The 21,837-nt window shown below is 37.4% G+C and overlaps 1 protein-coding gene across 1 annotated transcript in view; it reads right to left on the reverse strand.

Annotated features, from left to right (window-relative positions):
* The window catches only part of uvrag (UV radiation resistance associated gene), a 105,189-nt gene that overhangs the window by 4,938 nt on the left and 78,414 nt on the right, over positions 1–21,837 (reverse strand). The window contains exon 14 of the mRNA XM_084105175.1: positions 3,613–3,704. Within this exon, the coding sequence (XP_083961301.1) occupies positions 3,613–3,704 (92 nt within the window). The remainder of the gene's footprint in view (positions 1–3,612; positions 3,705–21,837) is intronic.

Consider the following 21,837-nt stretch of genomic DNA (forward strand, 5'->3'; position numbering starts at 1 on the left):
CCCCTTCACTTCCACAGTCCCCCCTGCGCCTCCCTGTCATTACCCGCTCTCAAGAGCTTCACAGTGGGGCTGCAGGACCTCTAAAGCGCTGCCAGGGTCCTGTGCCATAAATAAGAGAATGTTTCGCATATTCGTTTTGAACTCAGCAGGACACGTCATTAACACAGCGGCACCATGTCTTGCACCCCCCCGTCTGCCTTTCACCATCTTCGCTCTCTGTTTCTTCTTATACCCCATCCACTGTTCTAAACTGTGACTTTTTCTCTCATCGTTTTGCTCTTCTTCCCTACTTGGCATCTCAGACTGTTCCCGCTCCAACTGGAAACCGCCAGAACGCATGAAACCGATTATGGCTCCAGAGGAAGGCAGCGAAGACTGAATCTCGCTGACAATCAGTGTTTGAATGGGAAAAAGCAACAGGATGGCGAAAGGATCAGTTAGAGATGTGAGATAAGCAGACTGAGCTTGTTCGACAGGACTCTGCCATGTCAACATTTTAGACTAAACTAAAAGATATGGCACAATCTGCATACAATTTTCACCCACAGAAAGCTCAACAGACGGGAGCGCCTGTCATTAACAAAGTTCTACATTTTCCTCAAAAGCAGTGCAGTAAATGCAAAGTCCACAGATTCTGCATGGGCTTTGTTGCTTCTAATAGACTTTAACTTGAGCAAACATTATTTAATGTGACATTTTTAAAGTCGCCATGAAATCAAATTGACGAATCTTATTGTTTTATGGAAGATTGCAGTGCTTTTATAAATGATTCATCTTTTTGTAATTTAATGTGCCTGCATAATCTTTAATCAAAATAACTTCCCCTCCCACTTGCAGCGACATCTCTTCTCTTCTCTGATGACATGTTTACTGGCCTGAGGGCGGGACAACCTGCCACTCACATGAGATCGACCAATAGCAAACCACAATGATCCAACGATCCAGTCAATTACCGATGGACAAAATCAAGGCCCAGTTCGAAGCTGTTTCACTCAGATATATATATCATAATAGGGAAGAAAAGACTATCACAACTTCCGTTTCATGCCGACTTTAATGTGACAAAAACCCAAGTCATATGTGGGATATTCCTACTTTTTTTTTCTTTCTTTTTTTTTAGATCTCTTAACATTAAGGGTCAAGGGTGATGTGAAAGGAAGCAAATCAGCATTGTTCATACTGTACATCTATGAAAAGTGCATTATGTACTGTGTTTTAAATTCTCTCTGCAAAAGTTTGCTAAGCATGTTATTGCTACATTTTATTTTAATAATTTTGATCATTTTAAGTCACCATTTACCAAATAACTCCTTTGTTGCCGCCATGTTTATGTCATCACATACACGCAACTCAGCAAAATTTGTTTCCTAGAGTTCCCAAGTTGGAAAAATTTAGTCCAACTTTAAGTGGAGTTTAGCAGCATTTTTTCCAAAATAAGAAGTTGGAAATTCCAACAATTGGAACACAGCATTAAGGTCCTAGGTAACATCATATTAGGTTACATAAGACCTTAGATTGACACCCAGATACACAATAGTACAACACCTTGAACTTTGGGTTGTAAAGGACAGACAATGTCCAAACTGACAGTTTACTTTGGTTCCATTCAAAATAAATATGCTAACAATGTCATAATGGAAATTATCATGTATCAGTGTTATCATTCAGACTTGGTGTGCCAAATAGTGTATTCACAAAACTATTCTGAAAACTTGGAACCAGTTAGTTTTCCCTGAAAAAAGATCTTTACTTTATCGTCCAGTCTGTAAATTGAGCTGAAACGCATGCTGAGCCCAGGTATCTGAGCCAACGGTTCTGCTAAAGGATCAAATATTAATAACCCCTTGTTCAGAAATTCAGTTGTGAGACATGCAACGTGCAAAACTCCTGAACACACTCAGACGTGGGGGGCAATGTACAATGTATGTGTTCCTACCGTCAACTTTTATAACAAATTTGAACAGATCAAACAATTGAATTAAGCCTGTCTCGAAAACTCCACCATCTCCCTTTACTATATAAACGTCCATTGGGATTAAGGAAGAAGGGCAAAATAAATCTTCATATTTTCCCAAAATGAGCTCCTCTGAATCCACAGAAGTTCTCATGGTACACCTGTGCAGTACTCCCACCATTCCCATTTCTTCCCGTGCTTTCTCTGCGATTCCCGTCCCCTTCTTTTTCCCTCTAAGGAACTCTTGCAGCTGCCCTGATGCAGATTTTTATGCGCCGATAATTCACATCTCTGGCCCCTGCCCTGGAAACATTATCTAAACTGAGAGGGGAGGGAGTGTAGGAGAGGAAGTGGATGCAAGAGTAATAAAAGCAGTCTGCAACAAACGGAAAATAAAAGAATCCATTTGCTCTATATTTCATATTTCAGCTCTGGATCCAGAGAGTTGCTTCCTGCGCTGGAGAACGAGTCTAGACCTTGTGTTTGACTCACTCAGGAGTCAACGCAAGCAGACCGCCAATCTGTATAACGTAACATGATTCTTAGAGGGTCTCAATGTGCTGTAAGTTACGGTTTACGGCTGCGGGGCCGTATGAGGAAGATGTTGAATGGAATGTTCTGCAGTTTTGTGTTTGTGTTTGTGTATACGGTCCCCCCTCCCCAGGGGAGACGGAAACTGCTCTTTCACGGTTCTAAGCGTACCGTCGAGTCAACACGACTGCCCTCCAGGTTCGCTTAGCCATGCGGCGCAACCGCCTGTTCACCGGACTTCCACTTCCTCCTTTACTTCCTGCCACTCTGTACAGTTCAAAAGGTCAAAAGGTCATACTTTCATCTGTTCCATCTTAAGCGTTTCCACAATCCATTAAACATTTACTTTTGGGACGGGGTGGGGGGTACTGAAGCATTTTACTTATGCTGGCCTCCTTCCTTTCAAAACAAAGATTATTAAATTAACGTTCAGATAGATGGTTTATCTATCACTGAACCAAGAAAGAGCTGGAGAGATCCAAAGAAGGCTAATTTTGTTGCTTTCTCAAGCTGGCTAGGTATTACTACAGCGGTAAATCGCAGTGCATATCAACAGTTTCCAGATTTAGAAAGCAAATGTTCTGTTTATAAACCTTTTAGATACAATGATTTACCAGTTCGGAAACATAATCATAAAAATAGCTTCTTGCTAGGCATTAATAAAAACATTTTTTGAAAATTATATTCAAAAAATTCTAGTGAAAATATTACTATAAATATGTACAGAAAATATGAAAAATATGAATATTTTTACATTTTCTGTAGAAAATAGGAATTATGAAAAATATAAATATAAGAGAAAAAAAAGGTCAGTGCTGTTCAAAGATATATACACACACACACACACACACACACACACACACACACATACATATACATACATAGTTGCCAGAATGCTGCTATGCCGTTGTTATGATGTTCTGGGTTTTTGCTAGGTGTTTACTTGTTTACAAGAGCCCACTCCCAAGCCTCTATAACATTCTAGTCATTATATATGGCTTGGGTCCCTCATTTAAAATAATGTTTTATCACCCACCACCACACAAAAAAATAAGTCTGATCACAAATTGAGGTTTAATTTATGTCCACAGCTTAGCAAACACCAATAATAATGTTATATAACTCACCATCTTACAAGTAGTCCATGCTCTAGGAAGTTTTTGAGGTTGGGTAAAGTCTGACGCAGGTCCGGGGTGGAGAGCCCATGCTGGTACCTCAACTGTAGAATGAGAAACACAGAGGAAATATGTTTGTTACAACCATCAGCACCTGTCTGAGCGATGAGTATACTATACAATCACTATATGGCATCAGCTAGTGCAGCAGGTTAATACATTACCCCACAGGTGAACATACTGCGCGCACACACACACACACACACACACACACACACACACACAAAGGATTTCCATCTGCAGATGTTTAAGTTATTTAGTCTGCATGCTGCAGAACCACTGACAGGAGACATTAACCAGCTCCTGGTTCTCTTAAGTTTCAAATTAATATTTAATAAAGATGGGGTCATAAAAAAAAGAGAATTTTTTAAAGAGTGAAAGCAGTCCTAGAGCTGTTTAGGCATGTTCACGGACTGCCCAGAACCACTCATAACCAAAATTGACACAACAATTATTACTGACCAGTAAAGCAACCAAATAAAGCATTTAAAATAAATATTTATTATAAAATAATTTTACATAATTAATACATATTTACCCTAAATCTATTAACATACAACTAATATATATATATATATATATATATATATATATATATATATATATATATATATATATATATATATATATATATAAAATACACATTAATTTATAAGTCATTTAAATAAATGAAAAATATAAAATAATTTATATGTATGACTATTATTGTGTCCATCTCAAACATTATAGCCTTGTCAACCACTGGCCGCAGTAAAAAAAAAAAAAAAAAAAAAAAAAAAAAAAAAAATTCTGTGCCATACCATAACACAGCACTTTTATAGGGGAAAACAAGAAGGGGAGAGAGCTACAGACCAGATACACTGATAGAGAGAAAGAGTAAAGAAAGAGATGTTTTGTCAAAGAAAATACGAGACTTATCTCTGTGATAGAAGACCTAACAAGCTCAAACATTTTATTTCCCCCTCTTGTACAATCGCTCAGTCTAATACACTGGCCATCATTGCTCTCTGACATGTTAACATCAACACACACTACAACAACCACAATAATACAGCATGAGTGTGTGTGTAAAGACGGGGATGGGATGTAGGAGGGGAAAAAGACAAAGATAAGAAAAAGGAAGTGAAAGAGAGAGAGAAAAATGGCACACATCTGGAACAAATGAAAGATGGGAGGGGGAAAAAAACCCCACAACTCTTCCCCAAAAAGCAAGATTTTCTCTTGCTCTCCTTAAAAAACATTCTTCCTTCCTGGACTATGGCATTGACAAAACTGTCTTTTCCAAGAGCCAAAATCCAAACAGTCCCCAAACAGTAAGCGAGAATTAAACATGTAACAGTAAAAGTAACAATATTTTTAGAAAACCACAGCACCCCTTTTGGCTTGGAGGTGAAACACAACAATAGTAGTCAATTATTTTAATTGAAAAGCAAGTGCATGAGGTCTCAAGGGCAACTAATGCATTAAGGACACTCCTTGACAAACATCTGGTTTATCTGGCCGTATGGCAGCACCCTCTGTTTGTCTTCATAAAACCTGATCAATCATTATAACACTGTGACAGATGATCCGCATGTGATTTCAATTACAACTGATACTGCTGCCACGATCACACTCCTACAGGCCAAGAATTCAATAGGGATACCAGGGGTGAGAGAGAAAATGAGAGACAGAAATACTTTGGAAAATGGAGTAAGTGATAACTAATGACAACAGGGAGCAAAAGCCATTTCCATTGGTTCGCTAGTGCTCTGCTACAGGCCAAAAAAAGGACTGTTTATTTCATAATACTGGACAGAAATTGGGGGAATGAGCATGTTACATATACATTATCAACATATATCCATTAGCAACAAAAATTGTAAAACTCAATATAAAATTGGGCGATACGGCACCAATATAAATAAAAAAAAAATATTTAGGCCTTAATGTATTTGAATTGCATATAAAACTTCCATCCATTTGGATTACATGGTTTTAACATCAACAAACTAACAAAATTAATGTGATGTCTATTTGTCAGTCATGTGTATTGTGCAAATATCGTAATGTTAGTAGCAGTATAGCAGTATAACATCATTTCAATACCCAAGTCTTTGTATTCATTGTGCTATTTCTGTTTGCCTCCCTAGAGCAACTTGACATCACTGTGAATATGTGTAGTTTCTTTTCAACAAAGGACCCCTGGGATCTACCTTTTGTTTCTTTATAGAGGGCACAGCTCCAAGTCTCCACTGGTGATGAAATGGTCAATTCCACACAGAACTAACAGCCTTATTCATTCATGGATAAAAGTACACCTCTGGCTTTGACCAGATGACCATGTGCTGGGATCCGCATGTGGACCAAAAGGAAAAAGGACTTTGGAAGTATGTGCCAACAGCAACAACATTCCGTATTAGAATCAGAACGGGGTGTACCACTTATGCCTGGCCGACGGCCTAAAACCATATTTGTTCAGTGTTTCTCTGACAAAGATACTGATTAGATTAAACCCAAAAGTCGGTGAGAGTTTCCAGAAAAGTGAAACTGAAAATGAAGTAGGACGGACATGGTTGAACAGCCAAACACACAATCCAATCCGCCCCCCTCGTAAAACGTTGACTCGGCGTGAATGTTTTTACGAACCGTCACTAATGCTAGGAAACGTGGCTTTCACTCTGTGGTGATGAAGACGATCATTATCGGTTTGCCTGATGAGCTTCCCTGATGAGGAGTCTATAGGTCTGTTCCAAAACCTGAAAAAATGCTAACTTTGCAGGCAGAAGATAACTCGTTTTGGTCAAATTCTAATGCAGCATTGCATCCCAGAAAAAATCCCAGAATGCATTGCGAAAAAAATTAAATAAGCACAAAGAAATCTTGAGTAGATATATAGTTCATTCAATGTAGAAAAGCATCAATAAAAATACCTTAGTGTAATTAAAATGAGATATTTGTAAGTGTAATGTGTTTTTCATGTTTTTATGAGTATCATACTGTAAGCTAAGCGAAACGCAAACATAAAGCTTTATTGAATCACTTGTGTGTTTAGTCTTCAACGCAAAGTGATATTTGATAAAGTGATATTATATATCAGTCACGTATGAGATTACATGGTGGTTATAATGCTCAGCATGGCAGTGCTGTGCATGCAGCACACTAGGTTTTGGAACAAGAACTATTATAAATACATTTTTAATCACACATTTTTTACTTTTAAATAATGGAATCAAATACACTACCAATCAAAATGTTCATGTATTTCAAATAAATGCTGTTCTTTTGAACTTTCTACTTATAAAAAAATACTAATACAAAATGCATCACTGTTTACACAAAATTATTAAGCAGCACAACTGATTTCAACATTGATAATAATAAGAAATCAGCATATTATAATGATTTCTGAAGGATCATGTGACACTGAAGACTGGAGTAATGATGCTGAAAATTCAGCTGTCATCACAGGAATAAATTACATTTAAAATTGTATTAAAATACAAAATTATTGTAAATTGCATATAAATTTCACAATATTACTGTTTTTACTGTATTATTGATTCAATAAATGCAGCCTTGGTGATCATAAGAGACTTCAAAAGTATTAAAAAAAATCTTACTGACCCCAAACCTTTAAACGTTAGTGTATATTTATTTAGATTTATATTTATTTTGTATACTTTTTCTGCCATCTTGGATTTATTTCACTGAGCTCATCACAATGCATTATGGGATTGTTTTTTTGGTGAAGGACATATGTGGCGCTGCCTTAGTATTTAGCCAAAAAAATTGGGAGTGGGCCCATGATACCTTAAAAAACGGTCTCTGTAGGCATATCACTAGTTTTAGAACGGAGCATTTGTGTGTGTATTCATTCAAGGATTGTAATTCTTCCAAAACTGAAAAGCAGCCAAGGGTGCTGATCTGAAACCCGATAGGAAGCTCAAGGAAGAACGGAATTGTGACATCATTGGATCGAAAGGGGCACAATCGCAATTGTTTCAACTGTAGGCTTGCGTCAGTGTGTGTCCTAGAGTACCATTGTGAGTGCCTCCTCCATCTGCACGCCAACCCTTCTCATATCACATAAACAACAAAATCCCTTTTTATTCATACATATATGAGCATATAAATGGACAAAAGGAAAGATATGTTTTACACCGTAAAAAACCCCCAAAAAAACTCAAGTGGCATGTCGATAATTCAACTACTAGTCATTAATAATCACCCACCCACTCCCTCGGGCAGCCTGCCCCTACAATGCATTACGGGAAAAGAAATCTGCTCCTGCAATCTTGCAAGTCAAAGGCATTTGGCATGGACATTTGATTTCATTACTGGCTTTGTTCATCCTTACAATTTTTGTTACATGTGTTTAATAGCCGAGCACATCTGGCCCACGAGCCCAACGCTGGCGTGCTGCGTGACGGAGGTATGTGCGCTACTCTTTCCCCTGTGTGATTCACATTACACCGTGAACTGCTTTTGGCTAAGAGCGCTGGGATAGATTATAGTATAAACCTTGACATAAAGTATTTTTAAGCAAACAACTGCCCTTTTCCCCTCCCTGAGCTCGAGGACAAACAAATAAATATCCAGAAGACCGAAAAACGCGGCATCGGCGAAGACAGTAGGTGCGCATTGGGGAACTTGGCCCTGCACGGATCGGCACGTCGGCCTTAATTAAAAACGACAGCTTGACTTGCTGACAAGTTGAAGCAACAAACAGTGCAGCGGGTGGCACTGGGCTCTCGCAAATAGAGATTTAAAAATGTCTGAAAGAGAAGAGAGAAACTAACACGACAGTGTATTTAGTTTTTCTTTCGCTCTGCAGACAGTTTTAAATCAAAGCGGGTGTTGACAGACACAGAGCAAAGTGAATCGTGGGTGAATGATGTGGTGTTAGTGCAACGACGGAGGCATCTGCTGTGATTTAAAACCTTGGTGAGGATTTTGAGAAACATTATAGTGCAGGGCCATTTGAAAGTATGCGTAAGCTACTGAATTTTTTTTTTATATATATAAAATTGTCAGATATGAGGATTCAAGGCGACAGCCTTTTTTCCCTTGTGGTTCTATGGGTTGTTGTTTTCCTGAGGTGTTCTGTTTGTTTTTGATGCTGGTATTGGAATAAGGTCACCTGAGAATAACACCTAAGTTGTGGATACATGCTGTGTACGAATGAAAACGATATAGGATCATTCTTCTGCTGTGTCTGCATCTTGACCCAGGTGCTCTAGACTCCTACCGCACATTCTCCAGACTCGACTCAACCAAGGTTCTTGAATTTCTTCTATGGATGGGAATAGCCACATAAATGAAATGGCCAGATTGGTTGTGGATAAAAGACAGGTGGGTTTCCAAGTGCAGGTTTGAAAAGGTTCATGGGATACTACAGCAAACGAACATGTCTTGATGTCCCAGTAACATGAGAAGCTCTGGAATGAGTTGGGTCACGACTTGAAATTTTTTAACATATTGGTCAAACTTAATAGCGTGCAAATGTGGCACTATAGCAAATTCATATGGCAGAAAGTAACTTTTTCCATTTTCCTGTCAAAATTTGAGGTTAACATAAGACTTGAGATGCTTGAGACTAAACTGTCCATCTACCATCATTCCCTATTAGACTATCATTCTTAATTTAGCATGCAAAATTAAATAATAATATTCTATAACAACAAATATAATAAAATATAACTCAACGTAATTACATAACTATATAAAAATATACAAAATATATTATACAAAATAATAATACATAAAAATAAAAAAAAGTATTAATATAATATAATTTTACAAGTGGACTTTTGAACTCCACTGTGTATATAGATTCCCAAAATAACAAAAACATTTAACAGAAATGATCTTAACACCTGGTATCCCAGCTGTATTTGTGTTCCATCGTCTGTATTCAAATTAACAGTTTTTCCCCCTTTTCTTCCCTTTCACCCTGTTATTTTTCCCATTTCTGCCACAGCCAATTTTCTTACATACTAAAGGCTTAAAGAGGTTCTCATTTTTTGAGGGAAATTAGAAATGTCACAGGATATGAAGACTGTGTCCCAAATGAAGCCTTTTTAATCCATCAGGTGTCGTGTTGATGAGGGTTCTGTCATCGAAAAAGTCACATCAATTCAATGCAAAGGGGCGCAGAGAATCTCTTGATAACACAGTGAGGCAGATGCTTGGGAAGGTCGGAAATCTGCAAGGCCATAACTTTTCATCAGCGGAGTCATTTTACAAACGTAGATGGCCGAGCAGCAGCTCTTTATCCAAACTCTAGAGATCTCTGAAATTTGGACCCACGCAGTGAACTTTGCAGTAAATTACAATAAAAACTGAATCCTTTAGGTATAAATGAGGACATTCCCTTCTTGCCACGTTTCATAAAAAATAGACATGGGGAATGGTTTTGCTGGTTGGCCGAGTTCTTGCCCCCCCAAGGGATGGTAATCAGGGGCCCCGGATGGTCCCCTATTAGTCTGCTTAGGAGGGGCCGGCACAGGTGCTTTCCTTATGTTACCCACCCAGGTCAGAGATATAAAGGGGCCAGGAACAAACTATGGGAGTAGACACACACAAAGACACGCAAACATCTCTCAAAGTGTTTCAAAGACTTCGTTAAATTATCAATTTCTGGATGTTCTTAATCATGTTTTTGATTGGTCTAACTTCCTTTTCTCATGTTATATGGAAGGTATACAATCTCATAAGTCCACAAAATGGTGGCTTTGCTCTAAGCGAGAAAGCATTTCTAAAGAGATGTCTCCTCAGATTTGACTACTTACAGGGCCATTCCTTGTAAATTAATAGATGAGGGAAGAATTTTTTGTCAAGCATAGGCATTGACCATTTAGTACTGTACTTGCTTATACCCACTTGAGAAAGTTTAAAAAGAGACAGGCCTTCATTAAGGTGGCGAATGCCTGTATAACTCTGTTTGCTGAAAGTTCCCTGTAACTCAAATGAGGTACTGGTCTATATTTTGTGCTGATAAGCCTCTCCATAATACAACATCTATTATTATCTGGGTTACATTCAATTCTCACTTGCTTTGCCAAAGTCATTGTGACTCCAAAGCCTAACTGTTTGGCACCAGAGACTGGGAACACACTTGCATAAAATGGTATATCAGAAAGGCACCATATTGTTCGGGTTGTTCAGGAGAAAGGCATGCATATATTAGCTATCAGGGCTAATGCACATGCCAAGTGTTGCTAAGGATTTGAAGGTAAAAACGGCCTGGAGATGTCTTGGCTTCGGTGGTGCAAGGTACTTATTTTGAATCAAACATCAAAAGAATCAGAAAGTGCTCTCGAAAGGTTCCTCATTGTGTCTGAGGCCAACATGGCACTGTAAATATATGCAACAAAACACTCAAGCCATCACTAAACGTCTAAGCAAAAATTCTGAATGGGCTTTCAGGCTAGGTTAACTTGTATAATATAGAGCTTTGGCCTCACTGAGCAGCTAAAGTCTCCAATACACAACGAAGCAGGCTAATGAAAAACAGTGACTGCTTGAAAACACATGCTAGGCGTTCTGGCTTCAACGCTAACAAAATTAGCCATGAAAACTCTCAATGGACTGTGGCCATAAAGATGCCAATCAAAACCTTGCATATTAGCATGTGGATAATATTACCATTGCAACAGAATAAAAATACAATTCAGATACAGCATATGAGTTGTACACAAACTTGATGAAATTTTTAACACAACATTTGGAGATATGAATGAGCACTCACTTTCCCCTTTCACTTTAGCTTTCGTATTCGTGATCATGCCTACTCTGTGTATAAGGAAAGGCTGTACTGAGGCTGCGCTTACTTATCGCTTTGACACCAAATCCTCCGCCATCATCTTGTCAGTCATCTCTCCTTACTCCGCTATGTGATAAGTGAAATCTGACTCCTGTTGAGACTGCTCTGGAGCAGAGCAGAAGCTTTCAGTTTATCAATGTAGCATAAGTTGTCTAAAAACTGAACTAAATGGTTTATTTCTATTTTCTATTTTATTTACACACACACACATAGTAAAGACAAAGTAAAGTACAGTTCTGTAGTACACAGAAGTAAACTCTTCTAGTCAACACAATGTCCAAATATCTTTGTCTTATGGTTTAACAACTGTTGTCATCTTTAAGCCTAGTTTCCTCGACCTTCAAAACACTGTTGACAGTTGTCAAAACTATCGGAAAATATGAGGACAGAAATTTTTAACAAGGACTTAATATAGGATTTAGAGTGATAACACTGAAATGTGTTTTCTTGATTGACAAATAAGCTCATGCCAAATCAGAATACTACTTTTGAGAGCTCAGGGAAAAAAAGCTATTTTGAGAGCTCATACATTTTTTAATATGTGTTACGTTTAAAGGATGGATACCCAAGTTCCTTCTACCACTTCTTTTCCTCTCTATAACTACTTATTTCCCTTCCTCTGTTCTTCCCTTCTTTCTGTCAAATCCTGTAATAATAAAACAAAGGTGTGGTTATACGTCGAATTTAGCCAGATGCCAACAAGCTTAATTCAAAACATTTCCAGCTATTGCGTTCCTCAACCTTACACTTTACTGAGTATCATATGGACACGTTACAGAGACAACATATTTACATAATTATGGGAAAGTGTTACAGAGACGAATGGGAAATTTAATTTGGAGACCACTGGTAACAAGGGCCCACTGTGTTTCCAGGCCCTCACGACAGACAGACACACCAAAGCTGCTGTATAACAGGACTATAATTAGACTGACACGCTTCAGTTTCAGACGTGTACATACTTTCATTCGATAATACAATAAAGGGTTGTCCGATAAAGGCTTTGCCACACGTGTGTTTAAGGGTGTAGATGTCTGGAAACTAATGTGCCATTCTTAATGTGATGTCATAGACTGGGCATCTACACAACACCCATTGATTTACAAGTCAAGTTTTAAGAAAAGTCTCTGAAAATGGGCAGAGTTTGTCTCACAGTGAATATCTGATTGATTAATACACTAATTATTTTTTACAATAATATATATAAAATGTGTTATATATTTTGTTTTTATATATTAAAAAACATAAAATGGGCTAATTTCAATAGGGAAACCCAGTTGAAATATGGAATATTAAAATATATGCTATTAGCAATACCAGATTAAAGGGATAGTTCACCCAAAATTTTTAATTATGTCATCATTTACTCACCCTCAAGTTGTTCCAAACCTGTATGAGTTTCTTTACTCTGTTGAACACAAAAAATATATATTTTAAAGAATATGGGTAACTAATCAGTTTCTGGTCCTCATTGACTTCCATAGTAGGAAAAAAATAATACTATGGAAGTCAATGGTGCCCCACAACGGTTTGGTTACCGACATTCTTCAAAATATCTTCTTTTGTGTTCAGCAGAGGAAAGAAACTCATACAGGTTTGGAACAACTTGAGGGTGAGTAAATTATGACACAATAAAACATTTTGGGTGAACTACTCCTTTAAGACAAAATATTAAAAATATGTTTTAAATGAATACAGATGTAAAAAAAATATTGAAAGATATATTGTCAATAAAAACAAATTTAGACAAAATAAAATTACTGTAAATGACAGCTCATTTTATACATAATATTGCAAATATACTGTGAATGGTCATAATGGTAAAAAAAAACTATAAAAAAATCTATTATCAAAAGATTTCTATTGTCAACACTCAAACATATTTATCCTGTTCTTCTGATTAATATGCACAAATGCTAAAAATCAATCAACTTCTAATTCTTAATTTTTATTTTGGGCTTTTGCCCATGGCGTTTTCAACAAACAATGGCATAAAAGACAGTAATATTGAACGTTTTGGCAGACAATATCATTGATTATAATATTATTGGTTATTTCATGGAGAACAAGTATTGATATCAAAAGACAGGGAGAGAGTGCCTATTCATTAGATGCCGTCAAAAAGATTATGGCTTTTAATAATTGGCCTTATAATATTATAAGAGAATATCTGAGTGGTGAGTCACAAAATATAATGGCAAAGCTATAATCTATGGTTTGTAATATTATAGGCACATATGGTGCATATTAATCGCACATGTAAGAGTAAATGACGACTGGATGTTAAAAGGAACATTTACACAGCCAGCATTATGAATTTTGTTCCTTTAAAATTTGAACTTACAGTAATTATAGTATTATGCCAAATTGTTTTTTCTTATGTTATGAATGCAACACTTGAAAAATCCTCAAAAATTTCCATTAAAAAAATATTGTTTTTTTTATGTTTTGTTTTAGTTTTTTTTGACAGACAGATAGAATAGATAGAACGAATGACAGATAGAAAGAACGAACGAAGCCTAATAGTGTAAACACTTTTAATGACCACATAGGGTGCACTGGCACCTGTCAGAGCAGTCGCCCTCAGAGGGGTCCCAGAGCCATCACTGGAGTCGTAAACTTGAATGAATGGAGTAACGTCAGCCCGTGTTAACCTAAGGAGGGGTAACTCTAAACCAACACTGCACTCCAAGGGGTCAGAGTAACCTGTTAACACCATAGTGACAAACAAAGACAGCCATTCATCCGATCAAGTGGGGAGGGACGCGCCACCAACATAAAGCATTCACAAAATGTGTACAGGACACATTTCTTGAACTGTCAACAAGACATTTTTTTGCTATATCACTGTATTTACAGTTTAGACAAAAGGGAATTAACAACACAGTGCCTCTTCCGTTTAGCAGGTTCTGCTTTTATAACCCAATATAGAGAGATGGATTCATTTCGGAAACCCACACCGAATGAAAAACCCTCATTTAGGTGTAACTGCCAAATAAAGTCATTAAAACATTATTTTCATTTCAGCCAAAACGCCTGGCAAGGTTATAATCAGCCTTTATAATTTGGAATAGAACTTGTTGAGGGTTTCTTTATTGGGCCTGTTATTTTAGGGCAGAGGAAAGGCTCCATAAAGGGCACGGGGGAAAAAAAACATGACACGGAGCAGCTGTGAGATGCCCAACCTACACAGAGCCAAACACAATCACAGCTTATTGCAATAAACCCTCCATTCTCCCATTCAATTGTGTTCTCCCCTCTTAGTCTGCATTAATAGAGGGACTTTATGGTGGAGGATTGCGTAAAAGCCTCTCAGCAAAGGTCAAAGGTTAGTGCTCAAGCCCTGAATGGTGCACATTCTTGTTCATCTCTCTTGGTGACGGTTCTTTGGTGTAATAAGAGGTAAAATAAACATTTCTGGTGTCAATGAAAAGGTTTTTTGAGCATTATTAAAGAGGCTGTAAGGATATACAAGACCAAAAAAAAAAGGTTAAGATCAATTAATCTGACGTTGAAATGAAACCCCACAGCACTATGACATAATTTACAGTGATGTTATGAGCGGTTGCCAGGACAAACAGTTAATATAACCTAAAAACAATAGACAAAGGATCCATCAAAGCCAACAGACTCCTGAAAGAGGCCATTCCAAATCTGAGATGAGGGAATTTCTGCAGTAAACACTTCAAACCGGATATTTCAAGCCATTTTACACCAATGATAGTTAGACAGCAAGTTTTATCATTGTAATTGCAGTTCAGGCTAAAGGGTGCTGACAACCTCCTGTTTTGAGATGATGATAGATCTGTTTTTTTTGCTTTTTTGGAGTTTAACACTAGGCTGTGAGTTCTTGAACAGCGTTTTTGGCGTGTGGCTCAAAGAGCAATCTCTCAACACAGGTATGTCAGTCTGTGCCTCCTCGCAGACGAAACAAATACAGATACTGTATGAAGCGCTATGAGGCCCTTTGAGATAGTTTTTTTTAATCGGTTTTCAAATGCTGGGTGGTCTTTGGTTGATATATCAAGGACACGGTATAAGAAAAAGCTACTGTAAATTAATCTGGGTCAAGGGAAAGCTATGTTGTGTACTGTGTATCTGCGTGCAGATCAATTTAAGTATATTAATAAAGCCCATTCTGATGAGGTAGAGTCTGTAGAGATTGTTCTGTAGAGTATGATTGTGTTTGTTGTAGGCTACACTATGTCCAAATAGGTTTACTAACCCTAAATTGTCAAAAAAATAAGAGTAATGAAATATATATATATATATATATAGAGAGAGAGAGAGAGAGAGAGAGAGAGAGAGAGAGAGAGCGAGAGAGAGAGAGAGAGTTTTACAATTAGCTTTTAAAAACTTGGAATGGAATGGAATTTGGATTTTTGTATGTGGAATAATTATTAGAATTATATCAAAACAAAAAAAGGATTTACATGGACCCTAATAATCTGATTGTAATCGGACTTGCAGCACAGTCGAAATAAAAAAAGTCACATATAACCACATCAATCAGAATGAATTTGCCAAAGATAAAGTTAATTCAGATTATAAGGAGTGGTTTAAACCTTTTCTAATACGATCGAGAGGACATGTAAACTTGATCGGATTGAAAACTGAAACAGGAAAGTACTGCACTTTGTAGTGCAGTGACGTGGAAATGGCATAATGACGTAAGACGCGTGGAACGAGCTGTTGTTGTTGAACGAAGTGTCTGTCTAAAATGTATAATGGCTGTTGTGTCATTCTAAAACTCTCCTTCCAGTCATCGTCTGTGAAGTACAATGTCCCATCAGTCCTTATTTTGGACTCTCATCCAGAGATTTTTACTGCTTGATAAATAATAGCAGCAAGGCACTAATATTCATGTGCTTGTCGTTTACTAAATAGATACATTTGAAGTCCGCTATTTATAAGCAATGTAGGAGAATGGTAAAAATGCTATTAAATTAGATAAATGAAAAACAGAAGCATTTTGTGACTTTTGCTCCCTGCTGTAACTAGGTAAACATAAATTTGTGTCTGCCTATATATACTGTACTATAAGAAGTGGGCCATATTCTAACAGTAAGCCAACAGTGAGATAAGCTAAAGCGGATACCCTGAAGTATCTGAGGCAGGAGATTGTGGTCTGCTTCAGAACAGCCACAGCACAAAGTCCACATTATGCCTCCCGAAAGAACAACAATCCACCAAGAGCTCCTGTATCAGACCTCAAAAAAAACAAAAAACAAAAAAAGAACAGGAACAAATATCAAACCAAATGTTTTTACAAGGTAAAAAGCAGCCTGTTCAGAATTTCTTCACAACTATTAAATATCCATCCATATATGCATCCACAAACAAAACTAAGGACGCTGGGAGACTCGAGCAAGCATCATGTGAGCATGAAGACTTATCTCTTCCAAGACCTTTTGTGTCAAGAATTTGTGATTTCAAAAAGAAAACACTCCCAGGATTTGTCCAGCTGAGGTACGGCGTAATCTTTAGAGATAAAATATATATATTTCTCTTTTGTGAAACGAAAACACTAAAAACATGAGCCAGTTATACGTGAACAAAAGTGGGAGCTTTTGATAAGCATCCACAATTCCCGTTTGTGCAATATTTCAGATGGAGGTCACTGCCAAATACCACTATTGCACTTATCAGAACTAAATAATACATGTGATATTATATAGAACAACTTTAGACTATGCAAATTATGAAATAAACAGATTTGGTCTGTGTATCTTAGCAAACCAGAGTTTCTCAGGTTCTCAATGGCCTCAATTATTGTTCAATTGGGGATTTTTTTTCTCTCCGTCCAACTCATAATCACTCTTAAAAGATTAGTTAAAAGCTTGAACAGGTTAACATCAACTAGAAAGTAAATTATACCTGCCTGAGATCTTTCCAATACACTGACTAATCCCTAAGAGACTGAGATAAATGCCAAGCCGATATCAGTTTTCCTAATGCTACCGCTTTGACTACATCCTGCTCTCACAACACAGCAAATGTGGGCATTTTCATGGGCAGACCTAGAGATGGCAGAGACAAAGTTTCCATTCTCCCCTTCATGAAAAACAAGAAAGGTGCAGGTAGAGGGGAAAGAGGGAGGGAGGACTGAGATTAAGGGCTAAACCTTCCGATCAACTCCACGCCAGAAAAAGAGTCAGGCATTATTCTCACCCCTGGCCGCGACTTCAGAGAGCAATTCAAAAGGAGGCCATGCGAATATGGTTAACAGAAAAGCCCAAATTATGAATAACGTCCTGCATTTTTCCGCTTCTGACACCTACTTGCTAAGGCCAAAACCCACAGCGTGTCCTGTTAATGGTGATTTGGTTAATGGCCATTGGTGGAAACAGGACTTGGCCAACAGCTCTGAGCAGGAACAGACTAATGAGGAGATTGTGAATGAGCCTGTGCATAATGAGTACATATTCCTTGAGTCATTTAACACATTGCAGCTCTCTCACCATGTTCCTCTACCTCTGCTCTATAGCACCATGTCTAAGTGAGTTTTAACCAGGGATGAAGTTCTATAGATATTTTGGCCAATATTGAGGGGCAAAAATTGTTTTAGATTTGCATTTTGATTGCTTATATAGATATAGCTTATATAGCTGTAGAATATTGTAGAATATCACAAAGTGGAATATAACATTTTCCTTTTTAAACAATATCTAGGAAAGATACCTAGTTAAATAAATAAGCACCGTTATAACCAAAATATTATAAATATAATATAATATATGAAATATAACTGTTTAGTATTGAATTAGAAGAATAAGGTCTGATTTGATTAAAATCAATGATTTTAATCACTCACTGATCCACTGGTCCTTTGTTCTGTTCAATAAGCAACAATCCAAGAAAGTCTATTTCTAATGTATGCACACACTATGCATATTTTAGGTACATTGATGACATATAGATGATAAATATGTGTAGATTAATCTGTTGTTGACTACACTGCAAAACACTTGATCTTGAGTATTTTTGTGTAATATTCCAATTAAAATATCTAAATATCCTTGAAAAAAAAACTTTTCTTGAGAAGCAACAATGCATGAGATAAGGTTTGTGTTCAGAAAATATATAAAAATATATTGTATTTTAAAATATGTATTTTGTCTTACTGCACTGGCATATGGACAAAAAAAATTCTAGCAATGTACGGAATATCTGAAAATGAAAAAAACATGTAAACGGGAGGACCAGATATCTGAATTAATGGCTGCAGATGGGAATTGTCCAATTGGCAGGATGATGGAAAACCTTACACAACACATCAGAAACACGAGGAAATGCCTGGATAACTGGGAAGTTAAGCCTTCCTCAGGAGACAGAATGAATGGATGGTGTTAGAGGTGAAAAAGTAAAAGACAGAGGGGAAAAAAGCCAAGTCTTTCTGGAAGCTTAAAGAAAACGACTGTTGTAATGGGCAAACACACATACAACGGTGAAGGCAACAGAATACTGCTTTGTTGAAAAAGACATTGAACTTACTGTGGAGAAACGCGCTTCACATCCTGGGCAATGTTTTATTATGCATCCTAAAATTTCCAACCCTGGTTCTATAGGCCTGAAATGCTGAGCATCTGAGCATGCTCTATCCCCATTACACACAAGAACAAGGCACATGGTAATTGGTGCTAAAGCCAATTGGTGTCTTTGTGGCCATTTAGATGCCTCATATCACATATCTGACTAAAAAAGATGTATCAACTACTGAGTGACATCTAACACCAATTAGTGGCGATATAGAGGTGTCAGGAGTCATGTGGTTTGTGTGTGTGTCTGCATGAGAGAGAGTCAAATTAAGCAATTCCAGACTGTTAAACTTCAGTGGTGTTTATTTAACAGCCACTTTCACTGGCCAGTTAACTCTTTTTCATCAGCTGTGAAACCATTACAGGGGCCCTGGGAGAAGAGGGAACCGGTAGGCCTCACCCCATCACCAAACACTTCATTCACTTTGCTAAGATCCACAGCTTTCTGTAAGCTCTTGGGTGAAGTTCATGACTGATGGTTTTCAAAATCCTTGATAAATATCCATTCCCCTTCCAGGCAAGTAATACAGGCTGACAGGATGGACACAGGGTAAAGATGATCCTCCTTAATGGAGTGATACTTTATGGGCCCCGAGAGAGTCCGTAAAAATGTGACAATCAGCGTGAATGTGAACGGAACGATGAGAGAGAGTTGAAGAGGGAATGGAAAAGAGAGATAGAAGAGCAAAAGAAAAAAAAAGCCAAATGAAGGATAAATTATGATGGAAGAAGAAAGCTAGAATATAACTGAACTATTGTCTATTCCTTCCAAAGATCTTCTTCAAAGTATAGCAGCTCATCCATTGTGCCCAAATGAGATCGAAAAGCTGCAGATCTGCAGTAATAAAACCCAGATGCTTCAGAAATGGCCAGCACAGGCCTGAAAACTACCAGAGCATCAGGCTTTCACTCTTTTCCCCCTCATCCTCATCCTTTTTAAATCTCCACCAGATGGAATCAAGCTTTTTCTCCTGTATTTTTTTTTTCTGGGAGATGGTTTAACTTCATCAAGGGAGAATTACCCAGCAGATGTGTAGAGCAAGTTAAGCGTGACACGTTAAAATAGCCCACAAAGGTTTGGTGTGAATTAAGAAGAACAACAAGTCTTCCTGCCCTAAACACATAAAACTTCCCAGGAATCTGCAGCTGGAACAGAGGAGAGCCAAACGTAGCGGTTTCCAATATCTAAACCAATTGGCATTCCCTTTGTACGGATGTGCTCTGTGACCACCGTGATGACAATCTAGACCACTTTAAAAACTCACTTTACTTAAAGTAAAGTAATCTTCTAACGTATTCTATGGTCAGTTTCCCTTTCAGGTTGAAAACCGCCATAGTGGAGCAATAGTTTCAAGAGAATCCTGCTGAGCAAGTTAAAGTTAGGTAAACTTTCAACAAGTTCATAGATCGCTACCTAAATAACACGATTGGTTTAAACGGCAAAGACATTTGAAGGTAACTATATCAACCCCTAGAGTTTTGTTACTGGCACAGTAAAGAAAACACAAGTTAAAGTGATAGTCACCCAAAATTAAAAAGGTTGACAATTTACTCACCATCATGTTGTTCCAAACTTGTATGACTTTCTTTCTTCTGTGGAACACAAAAGAAGATATTTTGAAGAATGTTTAAACTTTTTTTGTCCATACAAATCCAGCTGATCCAGTGACTGGATGGACAAAAAAAAACAAAAAAAAAAAGAGACATTCTTCAAAAATATCTTTTTTTTTTCTTCTGTTCCGCAGAAGAATGAAAGCCATACAGATTTTGAATGACATGAGCACGAATAAATGACGGAATTTAAATTTCTGGGTAAACTTATTTATGTACAATGGAACCACACACTTGCAATACATTGGCACCATTCTCAGTGCCAGGGCACAAGCTATTTGTAAACTCAGTAGTATGTTTTTGGGTTGGTTGGACCACTGTGTGTGAATAAACTGGATTTTGTTATGTGAATCGGTAAACAGTAATCTTGAAACAGTCAACAAACACATTTTCATTGTAAAATTCTTCAGTTCAGCTGTGGAACAGAGCCTCAACTTTCACGCGGTCTCTTTGTTCCTGCAGAGAGACAAATGACAGCTATGAAAAATGGCAGTCAGCTTTGTCACAACACTGTCTTGATAAGATGAAAACTCAAAACACAGTTGGAGAATAACAGGAACTTAATAATAAACCCCTTGCAGACTACATGACGACTTCTCCACTTTTCCCTGTTTTCTTTTTCCCTAAATGTAATTTGTCAGTCATTATAAAAACTGTATTTGAAAAGTAACTTATAAGGGGCCGCAGAGGTTATCGATTATTTAAAAAAAGCACACTTCATTGGAAAATAGAAGAGAGCCAAATGAGACTTCATACCACTGCAAACCACTTTAAATTTAAAAACAGCTGGAAACAGTAGCCCAGCTATTAAGTCATTGACAATGATTGTCCGCCAACTCTTTCTTGCATCTGTGAGAAAAAAGAAAAAAAAAATTATTTGGTAAAGAGCAAACTCTTGTCAGCAGAGCTAAGGGCTTGGCAGGCTTAGACTTTCAAAAGAACATGTTCTTTTGAAAGAAAAACTAAAAAGTTTAGTGTATGAAGCTCAAAGTATGATATGTATTCTCCTCAAGATCATATATTTTCAGACTTGGACTTAGTTTTTCACCAAAAAGATCATAAATTCAAGTTCAGCTCTAAAAAAAGTGATTGGAATTTCAAATAACCTGATGATATAGAATTGGCTCTTCTAGTATGGCTTACAGTAAATTTTTGGCTTACGGTCAGGCTCAAGGGAAACCCTTCTTCTGTTTGTGAGCTTTCACTTTCCATAGAGCAGTA

The sequence above is a fragment of the Abramis brama genome (genome assembly GCF_963993115.1).
Source record: "Abramis brama genome assembly, chromosome: 25".
In the NCBI taxonomy this organism is placed as follows: domain Eukaryota; kingdom Metazoa; phylum Chordata; class Actinopteri; order Cypriniformes; family Leuciscidae; genus Abramis; species Abramis brama.